The 18,739-nt window shown below is 62.5% G+C and overlaps 1 protein-coding gene across 1 annotated transcript; it reads right to left on the bottom strand.

Moving 5' to 3' along the window:
- Positions 1-63: 63 nt before the first annotated feature.
- Positions 64-17,915, bottom strand: INTU (inturned planar cell polarity protein). Its single transcript, XM_060184309.1, has 18 exons — positions 17,725-17,915; positions 17,515-17,674; positions 16,894-17,103; positions 15,873-16,425; positions 15,121-15,206; positions 13,428-13,622; positions 12,052-12,167; positions 10,802-10,891; positions 9,918-9,995; positions 9,299-9,488; positions 5,995-6,048; positions 4,939-5,001; positions 3,696-3,911; positions 2,338-2,739; positions 1,756-1,853; positions 795-969; positions 362-504; positions 64-273 (listed from the first exon to the last, which is right to left on the bottom strand). The coding sequence occupies exons 1-18, from the start codon at positions 17,913-17,915 to the stop codon at positions 162-164; spliced, it is 3,132 nt and encodes a 1,043-aa protein (XP_060040292.1). The 3' UTR covers positions 64-161.
- Between the last annotated feature and the right edge of the window lie 824 nt (positions 17,916-18,739).

Genomic DNA, 18,739 nt, shown 5'->3' with positions numbered 1-18,739 from the left:
GCCCCAGCCCCAGCCCCAGCCCCCGGTGCCGAGGAAGCACGAGCCACGGCTCTTTCTGCAGGAAGACTTTTGACGCCGACGGTACAGAAAACACCGCGTGGTGTCGGGCCAGTGCAGGGGGACGAGGCGAGCGGGTCCCCTCCGCCCGGACGCCCGCAGGGCTATGGGCTCAGCCCGCAGAACAGCTTGAAGGCGGCCTCCGCGGCGACCTCGGCCACGGAGTCGTGAAAGCAAAGGTAGAGCTCTTGCAGCCGGGGGCAGAGGAAGCGTCTCCTGCGTGGCAGAGGCCCGAGTCCAGCCGCTCACCACCCGGGACCGCCGCCCGCCCGGGGGGACGCGAGGAGCCCGCGAGGACACTCACCCCACCGTCCAGCATGTCATCGCGGGCGCCGCTCTCCTGGGACCCGCCCCGGGCTCTGGGGAGCACTCCATCAGCACCCCGAACTCCCTCACGGGGAGGAGGGAGGACGCCGGCCACTGAGTGCCACCCGCAGACGGCGTTCTCTGCAAGGAGACGGCGCTCAGGGTCGGGGCCCTCACCTCTACTCAGGAGCCGAGCCCTGGGACCCCTCACCTGGTCCGCCCGGCCCCCGCCCTCTGTCCTGCCTCAGGGCTCAGCCCGTATTTATGGCGGAGCGACCCCCAGCCCACTCAGCCTGGCTCAGTGCTGGCACTTGGCGGTGCTGGGGATGGAACCCAGGACCTCAGGGTCTCTGGCATCACCAGCCCGTCCTCTTGTCCCACGAGACGCAGCTGGCTGCCAACGGGCACGGCCTGCACCCGCCCCGGCCCACCTGCTGGAAGTGGGTGCGGACGGACAGGCAGCAGCGGTGGAAGCTCTGGACCAGCTGGGGGTGCAGGGAGCCGCCCAGCCGTGCCACCTCCTCGGCGGTGGGCGTGACGAGGACGCCTGGCCCGCTGTCCCAGGCCACGTAGTGGAGAAGTGTGTTCTCGGCTCCCGAGGTCAGCCTTCGTGGGGAGGAGGAAGGTGAGGAGGACAGGGCGAGGGAGAGAGAGGAGGGGGGAACCAGGAAGGGGGAGAGACGGGGAGAGACAGAGGAAGGAGAGAGGGTCACCAGCGTGAGGCCCCGTAGGAGGAGGAGGCCTGTCACCCGGGTGTGGGGGCTCTCGGCCATCAGTGTCCTCGGAGAACGAGGCTGGGGCCCAGGGCGCTGCGCCAGGAGAGGGAACCGCGGTTCCTCGCCGGTGCCGCCCATCCCTGTGCTCAAGGCCACTCACGGGCCATCCCACTGCTGGTGGCAGAAGGGACGCAGCCCTGCAGGGACTGGGGCCGGCCTGGAGCCACACGCAGGACGGAGCCCCCAGCCCGGCCACCCGGCCACACCGCGCCTGCAGCACCGGGGTCCTGGACCAGCACAGCCAGCTGGTGGCGGGGAGAGGAGCCTGGGCCCCTCGGTCCTCATCCTGCACTTGGCAGGTGCCGCCGTGGGCCGAGTGAAGCACCCTCCACGGCACAGATGGGCCCCGCAGCTGCTCTGCTGACTGCGGCCAGAGCCGGGCAGCCACCGGGCCCACGGGAATAAAAGGACAGAGCGCGGAAGTGAAGGCAGCTCAGCGGACGGCGGCCTGGTGTGCGGGGGGGGGGGGGGGGGGGGGAGGGAGGCTGCCCCCGCCAGAAGTGGAGCCCGACACCCGGTCTCAGCCTGAGGAAGGCGGTGACCGAGGCCGACGCCAGGACCCAGCAGGCTCCCGGCCGCACACACAGCGTCCTGGGGCTCAGCCTTGCCTGCCTACCTCACCCTGCTGCCCGCGTCCGGGTCCTTCTCCGAGGGCTCTTTCCTCAAGGTCCCCACGCGAAACGGGTTTGGGAGAGCGGGCTTCCTCACGGAGACCTGAGGAGAGCGGACGGCCGGGCTGAGCTGGGGGCCAGGGCAGAGGCACCTTGCTCGCCCTCCACGTCCACTGCCCCTCTGGCTGCCCGTCACCTGTCCCGGGCCACCTGCCCATCTGCCTCCCGGCCGTGCGCTCCTCCAGGCCCGCCCCGGACACCCCGAGAGCTGGCCACGCCTGGCCCTCGCTGTGGACTGAAGCCGGGACCTGAGAGCCCCAGGCCTGAGTGTCCTGTGCCCGGTCTTCTGCCCGCAGTGGGGAGCCCCTGCTCGTGAACTGCCCGGCCGGGTGTGAATGAGGGGGCGTCAGGGGCCATCCTTGCTGCCCCTCCCTCCCTGTGAGCAGATGCCGACTGGATCCCTGACTGGACACCCTCAGCCAGCAGGGTCAGGCAGCGGGGACAGCCTGTGGCCAGCTGGGGTCTGCCAGTGGAGCTAGCTCCCTGGTGTGGTGGCTGCAGCATGGGGGGTCTGGAGGGGCACACACCTTCAGGGCGGCCCCGCCGCCTCCCAGCTCTCTCCGCTTGTGTGGGGTGTCCTGGGGGTCCTGGGCACTCGGGCCACCCCCTTCCCCGTCCTGAGAGTGCCCGAAGGTGTGTCTGTAGGGGGGCGGGGTGGCGCTGGGCCCTCGGGGGTTGCCCTGTAGTCGGCTCAGCAGGGGCGAGCTGGCCGGGCCCTCGGGCCCATCCTGTGCCCTTGCCAGGAGCCAGTCGGCGCAGGCCAGGCCGGGGCCGGCGTCCAGCTGCAGGCAGATTCGGGCATCCATGGTCAGCAGCGTCTGCAGGGCGCTCCGCACGCGGTCCACGTACACGCAGTCGGGCCCTGGGTGCCCCACGGCCACTGCCGAGCAGCCGCCCGCCTCCAGCAGCGCGCACAGCAGGTACTGCTTCTGGGCGGGGGACACGGAGCCAACGTCAGGCCGCAGCTGCACCCGGCCCACACCGCCCAGCTGCACGAGACTCGCGGGCTCCAGGCCCTGGCTCCAGGCACCAGAGCTCCTTACGCCAGACGGGGCAGTGTCCTCTCTCTCTCCTCTGTCTTAAAATAAAATAAATAAGCATTTTTCTAAAAACCACAGGTTGGCTTAAGAAACAAACACACAGACAGACAGACGGATGGACATTGCAGCTCCTTGTCCCGTCAGAACTGCAGCATGTGGGGTCTCTTGGCGACTCTCAGGAGGGGCTCGTCTTCACTCGGCCCTGCTCTGGGCTCTACTCTCCCTCCCAACCCCCAGAGCACAGGGTGAGGCCACTGAGGATGGGCTGAAAGGCCCTGAGTGGCAGCCTTTCTCTCGAGGACTGAGGAGACGCAGGAGAACAAGGGCGTGGGGCACAGGGGGCATGTAGAGGTTTTTCCTTTTTCTTTTTTGATTACCATCAGGGTGGGGCTTGGCCTCTGAGCGACAGATCCACTGCTCCCAGGGGCCGTTTATTTTTTTAAATTTCCTATTTTACTTGATAGTAACAGAGAGAACTCGAGAGGGCACAGGGATTGCAGAGGAAGAAACACACCTGCACACCTGCTTCACCACTCGTAAAGTGTCCTCTTTGCAGGTGGGGAGCGGGGCCTTGAACCCGGGTCCTGGTGCGTGGTCATGTGTGCGATACCCACATCTACCTATACAGCCCCTCTATCTTCATACAAGAGTGAGAGGCGTCAGAGCTCTGCTCTGGCACGTGCTGGGGCCTGAGCCTGGGCCGACACACATCCCGTGCTCGGCTGGGCTGCGTCCCCCGGCCTGCAGACACAGCACCTTTGTCTGCAACACGGCCTGAGGCCTGAATCAGACAGTGAGCCGCAAACAAGAAGGAACTTCCCCGGGGTGAAGCCAAGGCCACTCACCAGGCCAACAGCCAGCAGGAAGTACCTGCCCCCCGGCTCCTGGAAGGCGTCGGGGTCTCCGGACGGCTGCAGGTGGCAGCGGGGAAACACCTCCCTCCAGACGACCAGCTGGCCGACCCTCGGGCTGGCGGCCAGAGTCAGCAGGCCTTGGTGGTGGCAGTACCCGGCGATGTCCAGGAGGTCATCCCTGGGCAGATGGCTGCAGAGCAGGAGGCCCTGGGAGCCGGGACCCACAGATACACAGAGCAACGCTCCACTCACTCATCGTTAGAGAAATGCAAATTAAACCACACTGAGATCCCACCTCACCCCTGCGAGAAGGGCTGCCGTCAGCACACAGGAGAGGACAGGTGTCGGAGAGGCTGCTGGGGGGATGCAGATGGGGCAGCCTCTGTGGAGACTGTGTAGGCAGTCCTCAGTAAAAACGGAATTACTTAGACCCGGCAATCCCACTCCTGGGCATTTATCCCGTGGGCGTTCAACACTGGAAGGGACACACGCAGCCCTGTGTTCACAGCTGCGCTAGTCACAGCAGACAGAGTGGAAGCGGCTTAGATGCCCGTCAGGAGACTGACTTAAAGAATAGAGAGATAGATAGATAGACAGACAGACAAATAGATAGATACTGCAACGGACAAGATGACGTGTCCTCGGGGCAAATGGAGGGACTGGAGGTGGTGATGTCAGCGAGATCAGTAAAGAGAAGACAGCCAGCTGCCGGGAGGGAGGCTGCCCTCGTGGAGTCCAGAGAGCAGACTCACTGGGGCCTGAAAAGTAAGCAAACCCAGAAGCCAGCAAACTGTGTCTGAGCCTTGTGAGGACTCTGGGTCCTGGGAGGTGGAGCGCAGGGCTCTGGTGGTAGGCGAGATGCGGTTGGGAACTAGGCCCTGTCTTATAATCTTGCCACCCACTATTCATCACAGATAAAAAAAAAAAAGGTGCCTGGTAGAATTATTTTTAAGTCGCCACTGGGGCTGCTGCTGGGGCTAGGGGTCTGCATGGCATGCCCAGCGCTCCTGGTGGCCACCCCCCCCCACTTTCATCTGATAGAACAGCAAGAACGGCAGAGAGAGGAGGGAGACAGAGGGACAGAAGCTCCCCTCTGCGGGCGGGGCAGGGCTCTCGGGCCTTGTTTTCGGATCTCAACATCTTACGGCACAGCATTGAGGGGAAAAGACACATCAGTAGACATTTGAAAGAATGGACTTTTGGCCCGTGGCAACGATTGCAAGCCGGGATCTACCTTGTAAAACAGAGACGATCCCAGGATGGAGTAGAGCCGCCGTGCGTCGCAGACGTCCTCAGACTGCAGAGGGGACACGGGGCTCACGGTGACGTGGCGTGACACAGGAGGTGCACACCACAGCTTTCGTGTCACGTGTGTCATGTCTGGACGTGACAAGTCTCACTGAGCTACAGTGGCGAAAACTGAAATTACACTCTTCAGGCTGGGAGACAGCACAGGGGCTCTGCAAAGGACTTTCCTGCCTGAGGCTCCGAGGTCCCATGTTCAATCCCAGCACTACCAGCAGCCAGCGCTCAGCTCAGCAGGGCTCTGGCCTCCGTATCTTTCTCTCTGTATCTCTCGTCAAATTAAATGAAAAGAACCATCTGCTTTATTACCAAGCCTTACAAGTATCAGGGTCGAAGAAATCTATTTTAGGAGAGGCAGGAAAGAGGACCAGTGCACGGCTCCAGCACGTGGCACCTGGGCCACCTCAGGACCCTGCCTGGCACCCAGCACTGGACCTGCACCGTCCCCGGGAGGGCAAGACGCTTACTTCTGACCGAGAGCAGCTTTGTCTGTGATTGGTCTAAGATGATGGTGATTGGAACATCTGAGAGAACAATGCCAGACTTGTGCTTCAGCCATGGAAGTAAAAGTCTCGAGACAAAAATGCTTCTCCTCTGAACTGGCAAAATAGCTCACTTGGGTAGTGCGCCTGAGTGACCGGAGGGCATGACCCGGGCTCCAGCCGGTCCCCACCTCACCGGGAGCAGCTTCTGTGCTGCAGTGCTAACTCTCTGTCTCCGCCTCTTCCTTTATGTCTGAACAAGCTGTCCTGTTGCAGTGAAGCTCCAGTAACAACAAGCTTCTCCTCTCAGGCCTGAGGTGGCCACTGTCACTGACACTACTTTGGGGTGGCAGAGTAAGATCTTCAGGCACGCTAAACGGACTCTGTTGGTGTGGAAATTGAGGCCCAGTGCCCTGTAACGTCAGCGACTTCACGCGCACTCGGACCCACCACACAGCGAGAGACCAGCACTGAGCCCTCCCGCAGGCTCGCACTGCGCTTACCAGCTCTGCAGAGTCGGCGGACTCCAGGTCGCTCAGTGCTGCGTCCAGTTCCGTCTGTCAAAACAACAAGTGACAGCGCACTTCACTCCTGACAGCTGCTGGGCGTTCACAGCCAGGCCAGAGCTTAATGACTCTTTTGAGAATCGAGTATCTTCCTGCTCTGTGCTCTTTAAAAAGTGTCTCAGGGGGTCGGGCGGTGGCGCAGCGGGTTAAGCGCACGTGGTGCAAAGTGCAGGGACTGGCGTAAGGATCCCGGTTCAAGCCCCCAGCTCCCCACCTGCAGGGAGGTTGTTTCACAGGTGGTGAAGCAGGTCTGCAGGTGTCTGTCTTTCTCTCCCCGTCTTCCCTTCCTCTCTCCATCTCTCTCTGTCCTATCCAACAACGAACAACGTCAACAATGGTAATAATAATAACCACAACGAGGCTACGGCAACAAGGGCAATGAAAGGGGGAAAAAATGGCCTCCAGGAGCGGTGGATTCATGGTGCAGGCACCGAGCCCAGCAATAACCCTGGAGGAAAAAAAAAAGTGTCTCAAAACAGATCATCTTTTTAAAACTTTACAAGGGCAAAGAATTCACTGACTTAGCACACAGGCATTTTTCTTTTACTTATTTACTTTGCCTCCAGGGTTGTTGCTGGGGCTTGGTGCCTGCACTATGAAGCTGCTTCTCCTGGACGCCATTTTTCCCCCTTTGGTTGCCCTTGTTGTTACTGTTGTTGCCATTGACGTCGTTGTTGGACAGGACAGAGAGACATGGAGAGAGGAGGGGAAGACAGAGAGGGGGAGAGAAAGACAGACACCTGCAGACCTGCTTCACCTCCTGTGAAGTGACTCCCCTGAAGGTGGGGAGCCGGGGGCTCGAACCGGGATCCTTACGCTGGCCCTTGCACTTGGCACCACATGCGCTTAACCCGCTGCGCCACCGCCCGGCCCCCTACACAGGCGTTTTTTCAATGAAACCTTGCTTATCCCAAAATGGAAGAAGAAAGGGGGCCAGAGGTAGACGGCGTAATGGTTGCACAGAGACTCTCCTGCTGAGGCTCTGAAGTCCTAGCACCATCATAAGCCAGAGCTGTGGTCCGGGAGGTGGCGCAGTGGATAAAGCATCGGACTCTCAAGCATGAGGTTCTGAGTTCAGTCCCTGGCAGCACATGTCCCACCCAGAGTGATGTCTGGTTCTTTCTATCTCTTCTCCTATCTTTCTCATAAATAAATAAAATTCTTTAAAAAAAAAAAAAAGCCAGAGCTGAGCAATGCTCTGGAAAAAAGGGACCCCCCCCCCATGCTGTGTAAAACCACTCAGCAGTGAGCAGTGGCTTCCTGCCAGTTAAGTTGGGAAAAATGCCGACCTGTTTCCTAATGGGAAGACCAGCCCTGGAGAAGCCAGCCTCCTCTGAGTGTTCTGTCACTCGGATTCCCGGGAGCGCCAGCAGTCTGCCCTCTGTCTGTGTGTGGCGTGGGAGGACTTTCATTCCCGGATGGGGAGACCAAGGCAGAGGTCCCCCGTGCCTGTCTCCGGTCCCCACCCTGCGGAGTTCCGAGGACACCTCTTACTGAGAATCTGACTTTGGTCTCAAAGGTCGGCCTCGCTCTGGTGTATCTGTCTCTCTGGAGCATTCAAAACTGCACCCACACACAAGCCAGACTTGATTTAGCCAGCGCTTTCACCTGTGAGGCCGGCCTGGACAGTGAAGGCCACTGGTGGCGGAAGCTTCTAGCACTCCAGGCTTTTGACAAGAAGGCATCTGTTTCTCTGCCTCTGCCTGCGGCAGCCCAGGAACTCTGCAGCGGAGTCCCAGAGGCTCCTGAGGTGGCAGGCCTTGGGGACATCAGCGCAGCCTTGGCAGCGTCCCTCAACACTCACTTGGAGCACTGCTCCTCTGTGGAGACGGTCTCAGCGTCCAACAAAGAGTTCACCGGGCAGAGGGGAGATAGCGTAATGGCCATACAGATGGACTCTCATGACCGAGGCTCCAAAGTCCCAGGTTCAATCCTCCACACCACCATAAGCCAGAGCTGAGCAGTGCTCTGGTAACAACAACCAGAAAAAAAAAAAGTGCAAGCTATAGCTTCTCTTGTGAAAAGCTGCAGAGAGAGAGAGGGAGAGAGACCACTCCGTTGTGATTCTGATCTTAGAAACTGTGGAGTTTCTCTTTCCTTCTTCTGAACTCTGGGCTAACAGACAAGGCCAGCACAACTGCTGCTTCACGTTCCTGGGAAGAACACGCGTCTTTTCCCGCAATGCTTCGACTGCCCTCAGGAAGATGATTAAAACAAGGCCCGGCAGAAGAGAAGCTTCTTTTTTTTTTTTATAAAAAAAAATTATTCCCTTTTGTTGCCCTTGTTGTTTTATTGTTATTGATTTCATCGTTGTTGGATAGGACAGAGAGAAAATGGAGAGAGGAGGGGAAGACAGAGAGGGGGAGAGAAAGACAGACACCTGCAGACCTGCTTCACCACCTGTGAAGCGACTCCCCTGCAGGTGGGGAGCTGGGGGCTCGAACCGGGACCCTTTGCCGGTCCTTGTGCTTTGCGCCACGTGCGCTTAACCCACTGCGCTACCGCCCGACTCCCAGAAGAGAAGCTTCTTAAACATCAGAAAAGTCACCGTGAACTGAACTCAGAGCAAGTTAAGTTTTCATCCAAGTTAGAAATCACTCCAGTCAGAATGGATCAGGCCTATGTTACCCACATACACATTTTGATTAGGGTTCCTACGGCATGAAAGACACCTACATGGGCCGGGTGGTGGTGCACCTGTTGAGCGCACACATCACAGCGCACAAGTACGCAGGTTCAAGCTCCCGGCCCCCACCTGCAGGAGGGAAGCTTCACGAGGGGGGGGACAGGACTCCAGGGTCTCTGTGTCTCTCTCTTTATATCCCTTCCTCTGTCTCAATTCGAATAAGTAAGTCATATAAAGAGTGAAATTAAAAACTAAAACTGCCTCTAAGATCCTGAACGAAAAGGCAGTGGAGTCTACAGACAGAACAGGCCGTACTGAAAGTGCTGACTGTCAAGGGAAGATGGTATCTACTTGTAGAAGAGGCACAGAGAGAGCTCTAGCTTCTGGTGGGACCTGGGCTTGAACCTGAAACCTCAGAGCCTCAGGTAGAGTCGAGGCACCATCAGCGACGCTGTCTCCTGCAGTGACAGTAACTCCCTTGCATCTGGAGACCAAGGACGTGAGCCCAAAGAGGGAGGGAGCCGTGGGGGCTGCCTGTTGGGACCTTGCTGGGGAGAGAGAGACAGAGACAGAGTGAGGAGCAGAGCCGCTGGTGGTCTGTGCGCCTGCCCTTACCTTGACTTCTCGCGGGAGAGAGAGCCAGCGCACGGCAGGCAGCGAATCCAGCAGGCTGGCGCTGGCCGCCTCGTACTGTTGTGCAGGGGTCCTGGCCCCGGGGGGCAACCCCACCGGCCTCAGCGTCCTCTGGAACAGCAGGCAGAAGAGGTGGTCCAGGTGGGGCACGTGCTCCTGCTGGCCAAAGGCACTGTGGGGGCCAGGGGGCTGGTCAGCTGGGGAGGACGGAGCTGCTCCCGTGCACGGGCCACCCTCTGCCCTCTGCCCGGCCTGTCCTGTGCTGGACCTGCCCTCTGCCTTCTGCCTTCTGCCTGGCCTGCCCTCTTTCAAGGACTGCCTACAGATGCCCAGCCACCAAGCCTGAGCACAGGTGTCGCAGTGCCCCCATCTGACCCCGGGGCACAGGTGTGAGAGAAACAAGAGCCTGGACGAGAAACGGGGGGGGGGGGGCACTGTGCTCTCGACCCTTATCTGGAGTGGGACGTGCTCTCCAAAAGCACCATGGGAGGAGCCAGGGCCTGAAGCCAAAGCCTGCAGGGGAATCGAGCCGCAGACCCAAGCAGCCCGCAGACTGACCTGGGCCGGGGGCCACCGGGGCAGGGTGCAGGGCCGGGCTCACCTCTCCAGGGAGCCGTACATGAACGTCAGCGTCTGCACCACGCGCTCCGTCAGGCCTCGCAGCTGCGGGAGGGGCACCCTGCAGACGGCACAGTGTCCGCCTGTGTCTCAAGGACCCAGGGCCCCAGGACGCTGCTCCCCAGACTGGGAGGCAAACGCCCCAAGCTCCAGTCTCCATGAGCGCAGCGGGGTGGTTCTGAGGACAGGGTAAGATGGGTGCGGAGGGCCGGGCAGACACACTCGCCCAGTCACCCCGGCCCCCGGGACAGGACACGGCCTGCAGAGGGGAGGAAGCACTGAAGGTCCTGGTTCCCTCTGTGGCGGTGGGTGAACTGAGGCTGGGATGCCCCCTGCCCCCTGCCCCCTGCCTGTGCGGGGTCCCGAGGGAGGGGTGTGGGCACCCGTGCTGGCACCGCCTCCCTGTCCCCTGTGCTCGCCGTGCTCCAGCTCAGGTCCCCGAGGCCGCCGCCTCAGGACTCCCGCAGCCCCACCCCTGTGGGGCCCTCCTTGCTGGTCACTGACTGTCCCAGGTAGACCTGTCTCAGGCAGCACAGGGCTGCCTCCTGGATTAACTGCTGGGACCCCAGAGCTCACATTCCTGTCCCCAGGTCAGGCTTGGGGTGTGTGTGTGTGTGTCTGTGTGTGGAGGGGGTCCCAGGTCAGGCTTGTGGGGTGTGTGTGTGTGGTTCCAGGTCAGGCTTGTGGTGTGTGTGTGTGTGGGGGGTGTCCCCAGGTCAGGCTTGTGGTGGTGTGGGGGGTCCGCAGGTCTGAGCTCTGGGGGTTGGGGTCCCCCTGGCCCTGCACGTGGCCTCCCGAGATGTCCCATGGGGCTCTGTCAGCACACGGGTTCTGCTGCCCAGCCTCCCCCCAAGCCCGAAGCCTTACTCGGAGGCAGGCAGGCCGAGCACCAGCAGCTTGTCGCGCTCCTTCCGGTACGCCACGTGCACTGGGGTCCCGTCACAGAGCAGGGAGGAGCTGGGGGCAGAGGGTCAGTGGCGTGACTGGCGAGGGATGGCTGACAGACAGCTCCGGGATGTGCCCGGGACACAGCATGGGGCTCTGAGGCCTCAGGTTTGATCCCCCTGACTGCAGCGACTAGAGCTGGGCAGGGCTCTGGGGAAAGACAATGGGAAGCCCCAGAACCGCGGGTCTTGTCGCTGATACTGAAGCCCTCCTAACAAGTGACTCCCAAAGGTGGGAGCCTCTGTCCCAGGGTGTGGCTCTAACCGGCCTCTCTGGGACGAGGCTTGCTGGAGGGACGGCACAGGAAGAGGCCGAGGTCCCGGCCCCCAGGACAGTGCGCCAGAGGCCCGGTGTGTCTTGTCTCTGCGTGTGTGGAGCTGGGGTCCGGCTCAGGACCCGAGCCTGAACCCCACCTCCTGGCCGCAAGTGGGGGTCTTAATTTTCTTTCCACTGGCAGACAGACACCAGGGCACCGGCCCGCCCGCTGTGCTGAATGTCCTGTTTCTTTTTCTCTTCCTTGGTGTCACGTGTCACGTGGTGCCAGGGATCCAGCCCAGGGCCTCGCACATCAGGGCACAGGCTCTGCGGCTAAGCGGGCTCCCTGGCTCAAGTGTGTGCAGACCTTATTCCCATCATTCATTCATTCATCCATTCGTTCATTCGTTCATTCATTCATCCTACCAGAGCCCTGCTCGGCTCTGGCCGATGGTGGTGCTGGGTATGGAACCTGGGACCTTCAGTGCCTCAGGCAGGGAGTCTTTTGCAGAGCCCCGTGCTGTCTCCCCGGCCTGTGTGCGGATTGAAACACAGCTGCTGAGGAGATATCCCCCGGAGCAGCACTGTCATGTAGTGAAGACTAGAGACATCGCCTTTCAGAAAGCACGAGGCTCTCGGGCAGATGAGGTGTGGCTCCCGTCTGAGGACCAAGAGGGACTGTGCTGAGGGGTCTGGGTGCGAACCACTGTCCCAGAGATCAACACAAGATGGGGAGGAGAGACAGGGAGAGGGAGAGGGGGAGAGGAGAGAGGGAGAGGGAGAGGGAGAGGGAGACTGACGCAGCACACTGGCTCCGGGCCCCAGCGCAGGCAGGCAGACAGACAGACACCTGTGCAGACTGACTGACGGCCGTGCCTGCAGCCCGGACCAAGGAGAGCACATTCCCGGCCTGTTACCTGGTGACGGGGGAGCCCGTGACGCTCTCTAGCATGTCGCAGAGGGTGAGGAAGACGCCGCGCACGCTCCTCAGCTTCTGCGCCGCCTCAGACGTGGGGTACTGGTACAGGACTTCCTGCGGCCAGGGGACACTGTCAGCCTGGCTCCCGGCCCTGCTGCTCTGGGGCGGAGGCTCAGGCTCATGGGCCTGTAGCTCCTGTGGAGGGTTTATCCCAACTTGGGACGGTGCCCGGGGCCTGAACGCGTCACCCAGCATTTGAAAGACCGCCGGGAACCACGCTGGGCAGACGGGATCCGCCACAGGCCACTAGACCGGGACTCACGCCGGGCGCCCTGTGCTCTGACCTCCACCCCACCACCTCGAGTCCAGCACGACAGGTACCACGAACCAACATGGACACAGACTTGAAAGGGGAGTGAGTACAGGGCGGGGGTAGAGAGCAGAATGGCTCTGCAAAGAGACTCTCGAGCCTGAGGCCCTAAAGTCCCAGGTTCAATCCCCCGCACCATCATAAACCAGAACAGAACAGCGCTCTGGTAAGAGAGAGGAAGGAAGGGAGGGAGGGGGGAGGGTTCAGATCACAGTGCAAAGGCTCGGACTGTAAGAGCATTCAATAGTGCTCAGTGGTTTTCTACCTGCAAGAACGGGTTCCTGGGAGACAGAGACCTGACACAGCTAAGTGACTTTCCAGGTGAGAAGGGACATGAGGGCAACACGCTCGCCCTCTCACAAGGCAAGTCAGAAGCAGGGAAAAGAGATGTTTCTGATGCAGGCCCGAGGTCAGAGTAGCTTCTGCTCATCTAGGGAAGGTCTGTGGATGTCAGCCAGCCACACTCTACACCTCGCACGGCAGGCTACGGGGTGCCCTCTCCGGGGACCACCAGACCTCGCTCAGGTCTCTGCGTGCTGTTGCCACTGCACCATGGCGCACAGGGCTTGGCAGTGACCGTGGGGGGACCACCACAACAGGCCTGCTCACCCCCAGCTGTCTGTCTGCCCAGGGAGGGGAGGGGGCTCACCCCCAGCTCTGTTGGGGCAGGGACTGTCTGGTGTGTGGAGCAGCGGAGGCCAGGAGGGTCTGAGGGCAGAGAGGGAGCTGCGGGCGCCCCACCAGCGGGGACGGCATGAGAGGGCTGTGAGAACACTCCGGCCTCCTTGGCCCCCGTGGGGGCTGTCACCCTGGCCTGGCACAGCTGGCACGGCCGGGAAGTCCAGCACTACTCGCTTTGCCCAGGCAGCCGCGGCTCTGGCTGGGGGCACCTGGGGCGCAGCCGGGACCCGCAGGGGCCACCTCAGGCTTCTGTCCCCTCAAGACCACCCGTCCCCAGGCCACCCCAGAACCACCCATGCGGCTTCCCCGTCGGGGAGACCCACCTCCTCCTTGGCCGCGTCTGAGCGGAGCCGCAGGCTCAGGAACAGCACCACGTGCGGCGCGCCGGGGACGTCCCGCTGCAGGCCCCCGGCCTCCCCCCACAGCAGCTGCGCTGGCTCCACGGGCGGCCGCCCTGCCTTCTCCTGGGGGGCCTCGGCCTCCTTCACGGCGCGGGCGTTCTCAAAGGTCAGCTTCACCTGCAGGATGAGGGCCGCACCCTCTCAGCGGGCAGGGCAGCGGCGTCCCCGGGACTGGGCCACCTCAGGTGGTCACCGCATCCCCTCCTCCATGGCCACCTCAGGTGGTCACCATGTTCCCTCCTCCATGGCCACCTCAGGTGGTCACCGCGTCCCCTCCCCCACGGCCACCTCAGGTGGTCACTGTGACCCCGGCCCACAGCCACCTCAGGTGGTCACCGCGTCCCCTCCCCCACGGCCACCTCAGGTGGTCACCACGTCCCCTTCACCATGGCCACCACCAGGGTGCGGCCCAGCCTCTCTAGGGAGACAGTGCAGGTGACTAGCGGACGCTGACAGGCCACAAACAGGAACAGACGTGAAGTGTGAGGACAGAGGACAGACAGACAGGCCACAAGTAGGAACAGACAAGGCGTGAGGACAGAGGACAGACAGACAGACCACAAACAGGAACAGACGCAAAGTGTGAGGACAGAGGACAGACAGGCCACAAGCAGGAACAGATGAGGCGTGAGGACAGACAGACATGCCACAAGCAGGAACAGACTTGAGGCGTGAGGACAGAGGACAGACAGGCCACAAGCAGGAACAGATGAGGCGTGAGGACAGAGGACAGACAGACCACAAGCAGGAACAGATGAGGCGTGAGGACAGAGGACAGACAGACAGGCCACCAGCAGGAACAGACAAGGCGTGAGGACAGACAGACAGGCCACAAGCAGGAACAGACTCGAGGAGTGAGGACAGAGGACAGACAGACAGGCCACAAGCAGGAACAGATGAGGTGTGAGGACAGAGGACAGACAGGCCACAAGCAGGAACAGACTCAAGGCGTGAGGACAGAGGACAGACAGACAGACCACAAGCAGGAACAGACGAGGCGTGAGGACAGATAGACAGACCACAAGCAGGAACAGACGAGGCGTGAGGACAGAGGACAGACAGACAGGCCACAAGCAGGAACAGACAAGGCGTGAGGACAGACAGACAGGCCACAAGCAGGAACAGACTCGAGGCGTGAGGACAGAGGACAGACAGACAGACCACAAGCAGGAACAGACTCAAGGTGTGAGGACAGAGGACAGACAGACAGACCACAAGCAGGAACAGATGAGGCGTGAGGACAGACAGACAGACCACAAGCAGGAACAGACGAGGCGTGAGGACAGACAGACAGACCACAAGCAGGAACAGACTCAAGGTGTGAAGACAGAGGACAGACAGACAGGCCATAAGCAGGAAGAGACTCAAGGCGTGAGGACAGAGGACAGACAGACAGACCACAAACAGGAACAGACGAGGAGTGAGGACAGACAGACAGACCACAAGCAGGAACAGACAAGGCGTGAGGACAGACAGACAGACCACAAGCAGGAACAGACGAGGCGTGAGGACAGACAGACAGACCACAAGCAGGAACAGACTCAAGGAGTGAGGACAGAGGACAGACAGACAGACCACAAGCAGGAACAGATGAGGCGTGAGGACAGAGACGCACCTGCGTGGGCCCCGGGATGCAGGACAGGACCCGCTCGATGTTCCCCAGGGTGACGCCCACGCCATTCACTGCAACAAGGATGTCCCCTGGAGGAGGCCACGGGAGGACGGGCGTGACCACGGCGAGACCTGGAGCCGGGACACCAGGGCCAGGCAAGGCGGGAGGCGGGGCACCGCCCGAGCTAAACGTGATCTCGGCACGGACAGGGCTCGAACCCAGGGCCTGAGGCACAGCAGGGGTGTGCTCCCGGCTGAGCGTCTCCCGGCAGCCATGGGGGAAGGGGAGAGGCCTTCCTGCCGAGTTCCCAGAGCCCCTCCGAGGACCCCACCCGGCGCTCCGAGCCTCGGGACCAAGCTTCCCTGGGGCTGCGGCTCACACAGCCCACCCTCGGCCTCCCACCGCACCGGGGCAGCCTGGGGACGGCGACAACCGTGGGCATCTGGCGCCACTGCCTGCTGGCCGGGAATGTCTGGCAGAGCGCAGACGCGGCCGCAGTCGACAGCCACGGGGCCCAGACGGCTTTTCTCAGCTGGTCAGCAGCCGTGCCCGGGCCAAACGGGGCCGCATGTGTCTCTGCACAGGGGACCTGATCCAAACACTTGGGGCCACACAAGGCCCAGCCCGGACAGGCCCCCCAGCTCTGCCCAGGGTCTTGGGGTCCACCGCAGGCAGGCTCTCCAGCCTGTGCCTGGCAGGCCTCCCCCTCACCCCACCCGTCCCGGGTCCGGGCATCCCTGGCGGCCCCCACTCACCAATGGCCACCCGGCCGCTCTTGAGGGCGGGGCCCCCGGGCTGCAGCCCATGCACGGTCAGCGCGGCTCCGGTGGCCGGCCCGGCGCGGGGCCTGCAGCTCCCCCCGGCCTGATGCACGATGCCCAGCAGCACCTCCAGGAGCCGGAGCGGGGTCCCGGCCCCGGCGGCCGCCAGCCTGCGGGGGTTCACGAGCAGGGTCACGTCCTTGTAGCGTGGCTGCGGGCGGTGCTTGAGGATGGACATGGGGCCTCGGGCGGGGCCGGCCTTCTTCTTGGGGAGCAGGCCCCGGGCCCTCAGCATGCGGGAGAAGCTCCGGAGCGCGGGCTGGCCCGGGGGGCCGTCACCCCCGCTCTCCTCCGCCAGGACCACGGCCTCCTGCTCGCTGAAGCGGACGTGGCTGGGGGCCTGGCTGCCCGCCGCTCCTTCCTGCCCCTCCTCCTCGCTCAGCTCCAGGTAGAAGAGCTCCCCGCTCTGCTCAACACTGCCCAGCCACTCGGGCTCCAGGGCGCTGGGGGGGAGAGGGTAGAGGGTGCGGGGTGGGTGGGCGCCTGTCTGTCCCTAACTGCTGCTCCTCGCTCGGCCAGACCCCACCCCACCGCAGCAGCGAGGGCAGCAGAGGGAAGGGGGTGTCGGCTTCTCTCTGTCTCTCTAAGGACGGGGAATGAGACAGTGTGTCCAGGGAGGCTGCTCAGTCTTGTGGATATGAGGCCTGGTGCCTCGTAAAGATGTGAGGATAATAATTACGTATGAAAACACATATATGAAAACGATCAGAATACTCTCTGAGCGCTAAGGAAGGAGAAGCAACAGATACGCAAACACGTAACTTCTGATACAAAAAGTCAAAGAGCGAGGGAGAGAGATGGAGGAAGGGAGAGGGAGCCCGCCGCACCAAAGCTTCCTGCAGAGCAGTGGGGCCGCCCCACCTGGGCCGAGCACCCGGCAAAGCGGCCAGTTGTCCCACCGCCTGACTTTCCTAACCGGGTGCAGCCCAGTGTCTGCATAGCGGGCTCAGCAAACGAATGCGATGGTCTGTCTGCACTGTGAACAGCTGATGCTGATGCTGATGCCGCCGTCACTTCGCGTGAGAGGCCCCGCCTGAGAGCTGAGGGCAGACTGGGGCGCACCCTGCACCCTGCAGCCTCTGCAGCAGGCCCTCTGCGGGGAAGTGTCCCGGCCCGTTCGATTTACCGTCTGCTGATGGAGGGGCAGGAAGACGCCCGAACGCCGCTGTGGCATACGAGGTCAAAGGGCCGGACCTGAAGCCCCAAGTTTGCCTAGGATGCGCTCTCTGTCACAGCTAAAATGCCATTTTAAACTTGACAGTGAACGTAAACACCTGACATTTAAATATCAGCGACCTGAACGAGTAAAGATTAAATATCGGCGACCTGAACGAACGTGTCTGTTCATTACAAAATCCTATAGGTACATCTGAATGTCCAGCAGGCCTTCTGCAAACATTTCATGGTGTATACTAAGGAGGCTACAGAAACAAAGCCTGGGCAGAAAAGCAAGCCCAACAGAGGCCCGGCCCAGTGCAGACGCCCCTTGGGGTCCCAGGGGACACGTGGCAGACAGGCGGCCCCGCCCACCGAGACCCCGCCCGCCGAGATCCCCGCCCGCGGAGGCCCCGCCCACCGAGACCCGGCCCTCCAAGGCCCCGCCCGCCGAGGCCCCGCCCACCGAGACCCGGCCCTCCAAGGCCCCGCCCGCCGAGATCCCGCCCTCCAGGGCCCCGCCCACAGAGACCCCGCCCACCAGGACCACGCCCTCCAAGGCCCCACCCGCCGAGGCCCCGCTGCGCGCAGCGGCGAGGCGCAGAGAATTGACCCTCCTCGCCACCCTTACTCGTCGTCACTCGAGTAGAACGATCCCGAGTCGCTGCCCGAGTCTCCGGAGCTGACGTCGTCCTTGTCTCCTCTGGAGACGGCGCCTGCAGGGGTCCCGTCGGGGCCCCGTGGCGCGCGGCTGGGCACACGGGCGCCCATGGCGGAGGGTGCACAGGGATCGAGCGGCTCGACGGGCGCGGGCGCCGCCATGATGCTCGCGAGGGGCAGGGCCGGGGCCACGTGACGGCCAGCCGCCCTGCTATTGGCTGGTCGTTGCCGGGGAGACGGGAGCGTCCGTTCCCATGGCGGCGGGTTTCCGGGCGGGGCCGCGCGCCGGGGAGGAGGGGGCGGGACCTGGCTGCGGGGCCGCGCGATCCGACTGGGCACCGAGGGCCGCACGGGGCGGCCACGCGCGGACGGCACCGGGCCCGGGAGGTGCGCTGTCCCCACCTTGCGCGGGACTGAGTCAGGCCGCCTGCCGTGCTGTGACCCGCGTCCAACGGTGACCAGGCTATCTACCCGGCGTCCACCCTGTGACCCGGCTGTCTACCCGGCGTCCACCCGGTGACCAGGCTGACTACCAGGCGTCCACCCGGTGACCAGGCTGTCTGTCTACCCGGCGTCCACCCGGTGACCAGGATGTCTGTCTACCCGGAGTCCACGCGGTGACCAGGCTGACTACCAGGCGTCCACCCGGTGACCAGGCTGTCTGTCTACCCGGCGTCCACCCGGTGACCAGGATGTCTGTCTACCCGGAGTCCACGCGGTGTCCAGGCTGTCTACCCGGCGTCCACCCGGTGACCAGGCTGACTACCAGGCGTCCACCCGGTGACCAGGCTGACTACCAGGCGTCCACCCGGTGACCAGGCTGTCTGTCTACCCGGCGTCCACCCGGTGACCAGGCTGGCTGTCTACCCGGCGTCCACCCGGTGACCAGGCTGTCTACCCGGCGTCCACCCGGTGACCAGGCTGTCTACCCGGCGTCCAGATGGTGACCAGGCTGTCAACCCGGCGTCCAGATGGTGATCAGGCTG

The sequence above is a fragment of the Erinaceus europaeus genome, unplaced genomic scaffold, assembly GCF_950295315.1.
Source record: "Erinaceus europaeus unplaced genomic scaffold, mEriEur2.1 scaffold_302, whole genome shotgun sequence".
Lineage (NCBI taxonomy): Eukaryota > Metazoa > Chordata > Mammalia > Eulipotyphla > Erinaceidae > Erinaceus > Erinaceus europaeus.
The sequence above is the reverse complement of the archived record's forward strand: the minus strand, read 5'-3'. Positions and strand labels throughout refer to the sequence as shown.

Coding starts and splice junctions, on each gene's coding strand:
- INTU (XM_060184309.1), bottom strand. CDS start 17,915: ATGGCGGCGCCCGCGCCCGTCGAGCCGCTCGATCCCTGTGCACCCTCC. Junction 6,049..9,298: donor CTCTCCCGCGAGAAGTCAAG/GTAAGGGCAGGC, acceptor TTGTTTTGACAG/ACGGAACTGGACGCAGCACT. Junction 970..1,755: donor GACGCGGGCAGCAGGGTGAG/GTAGGCAGGCAA, acceptor CTCCCCACGAAG/GCTGACCTCGGGAGCCGAGA.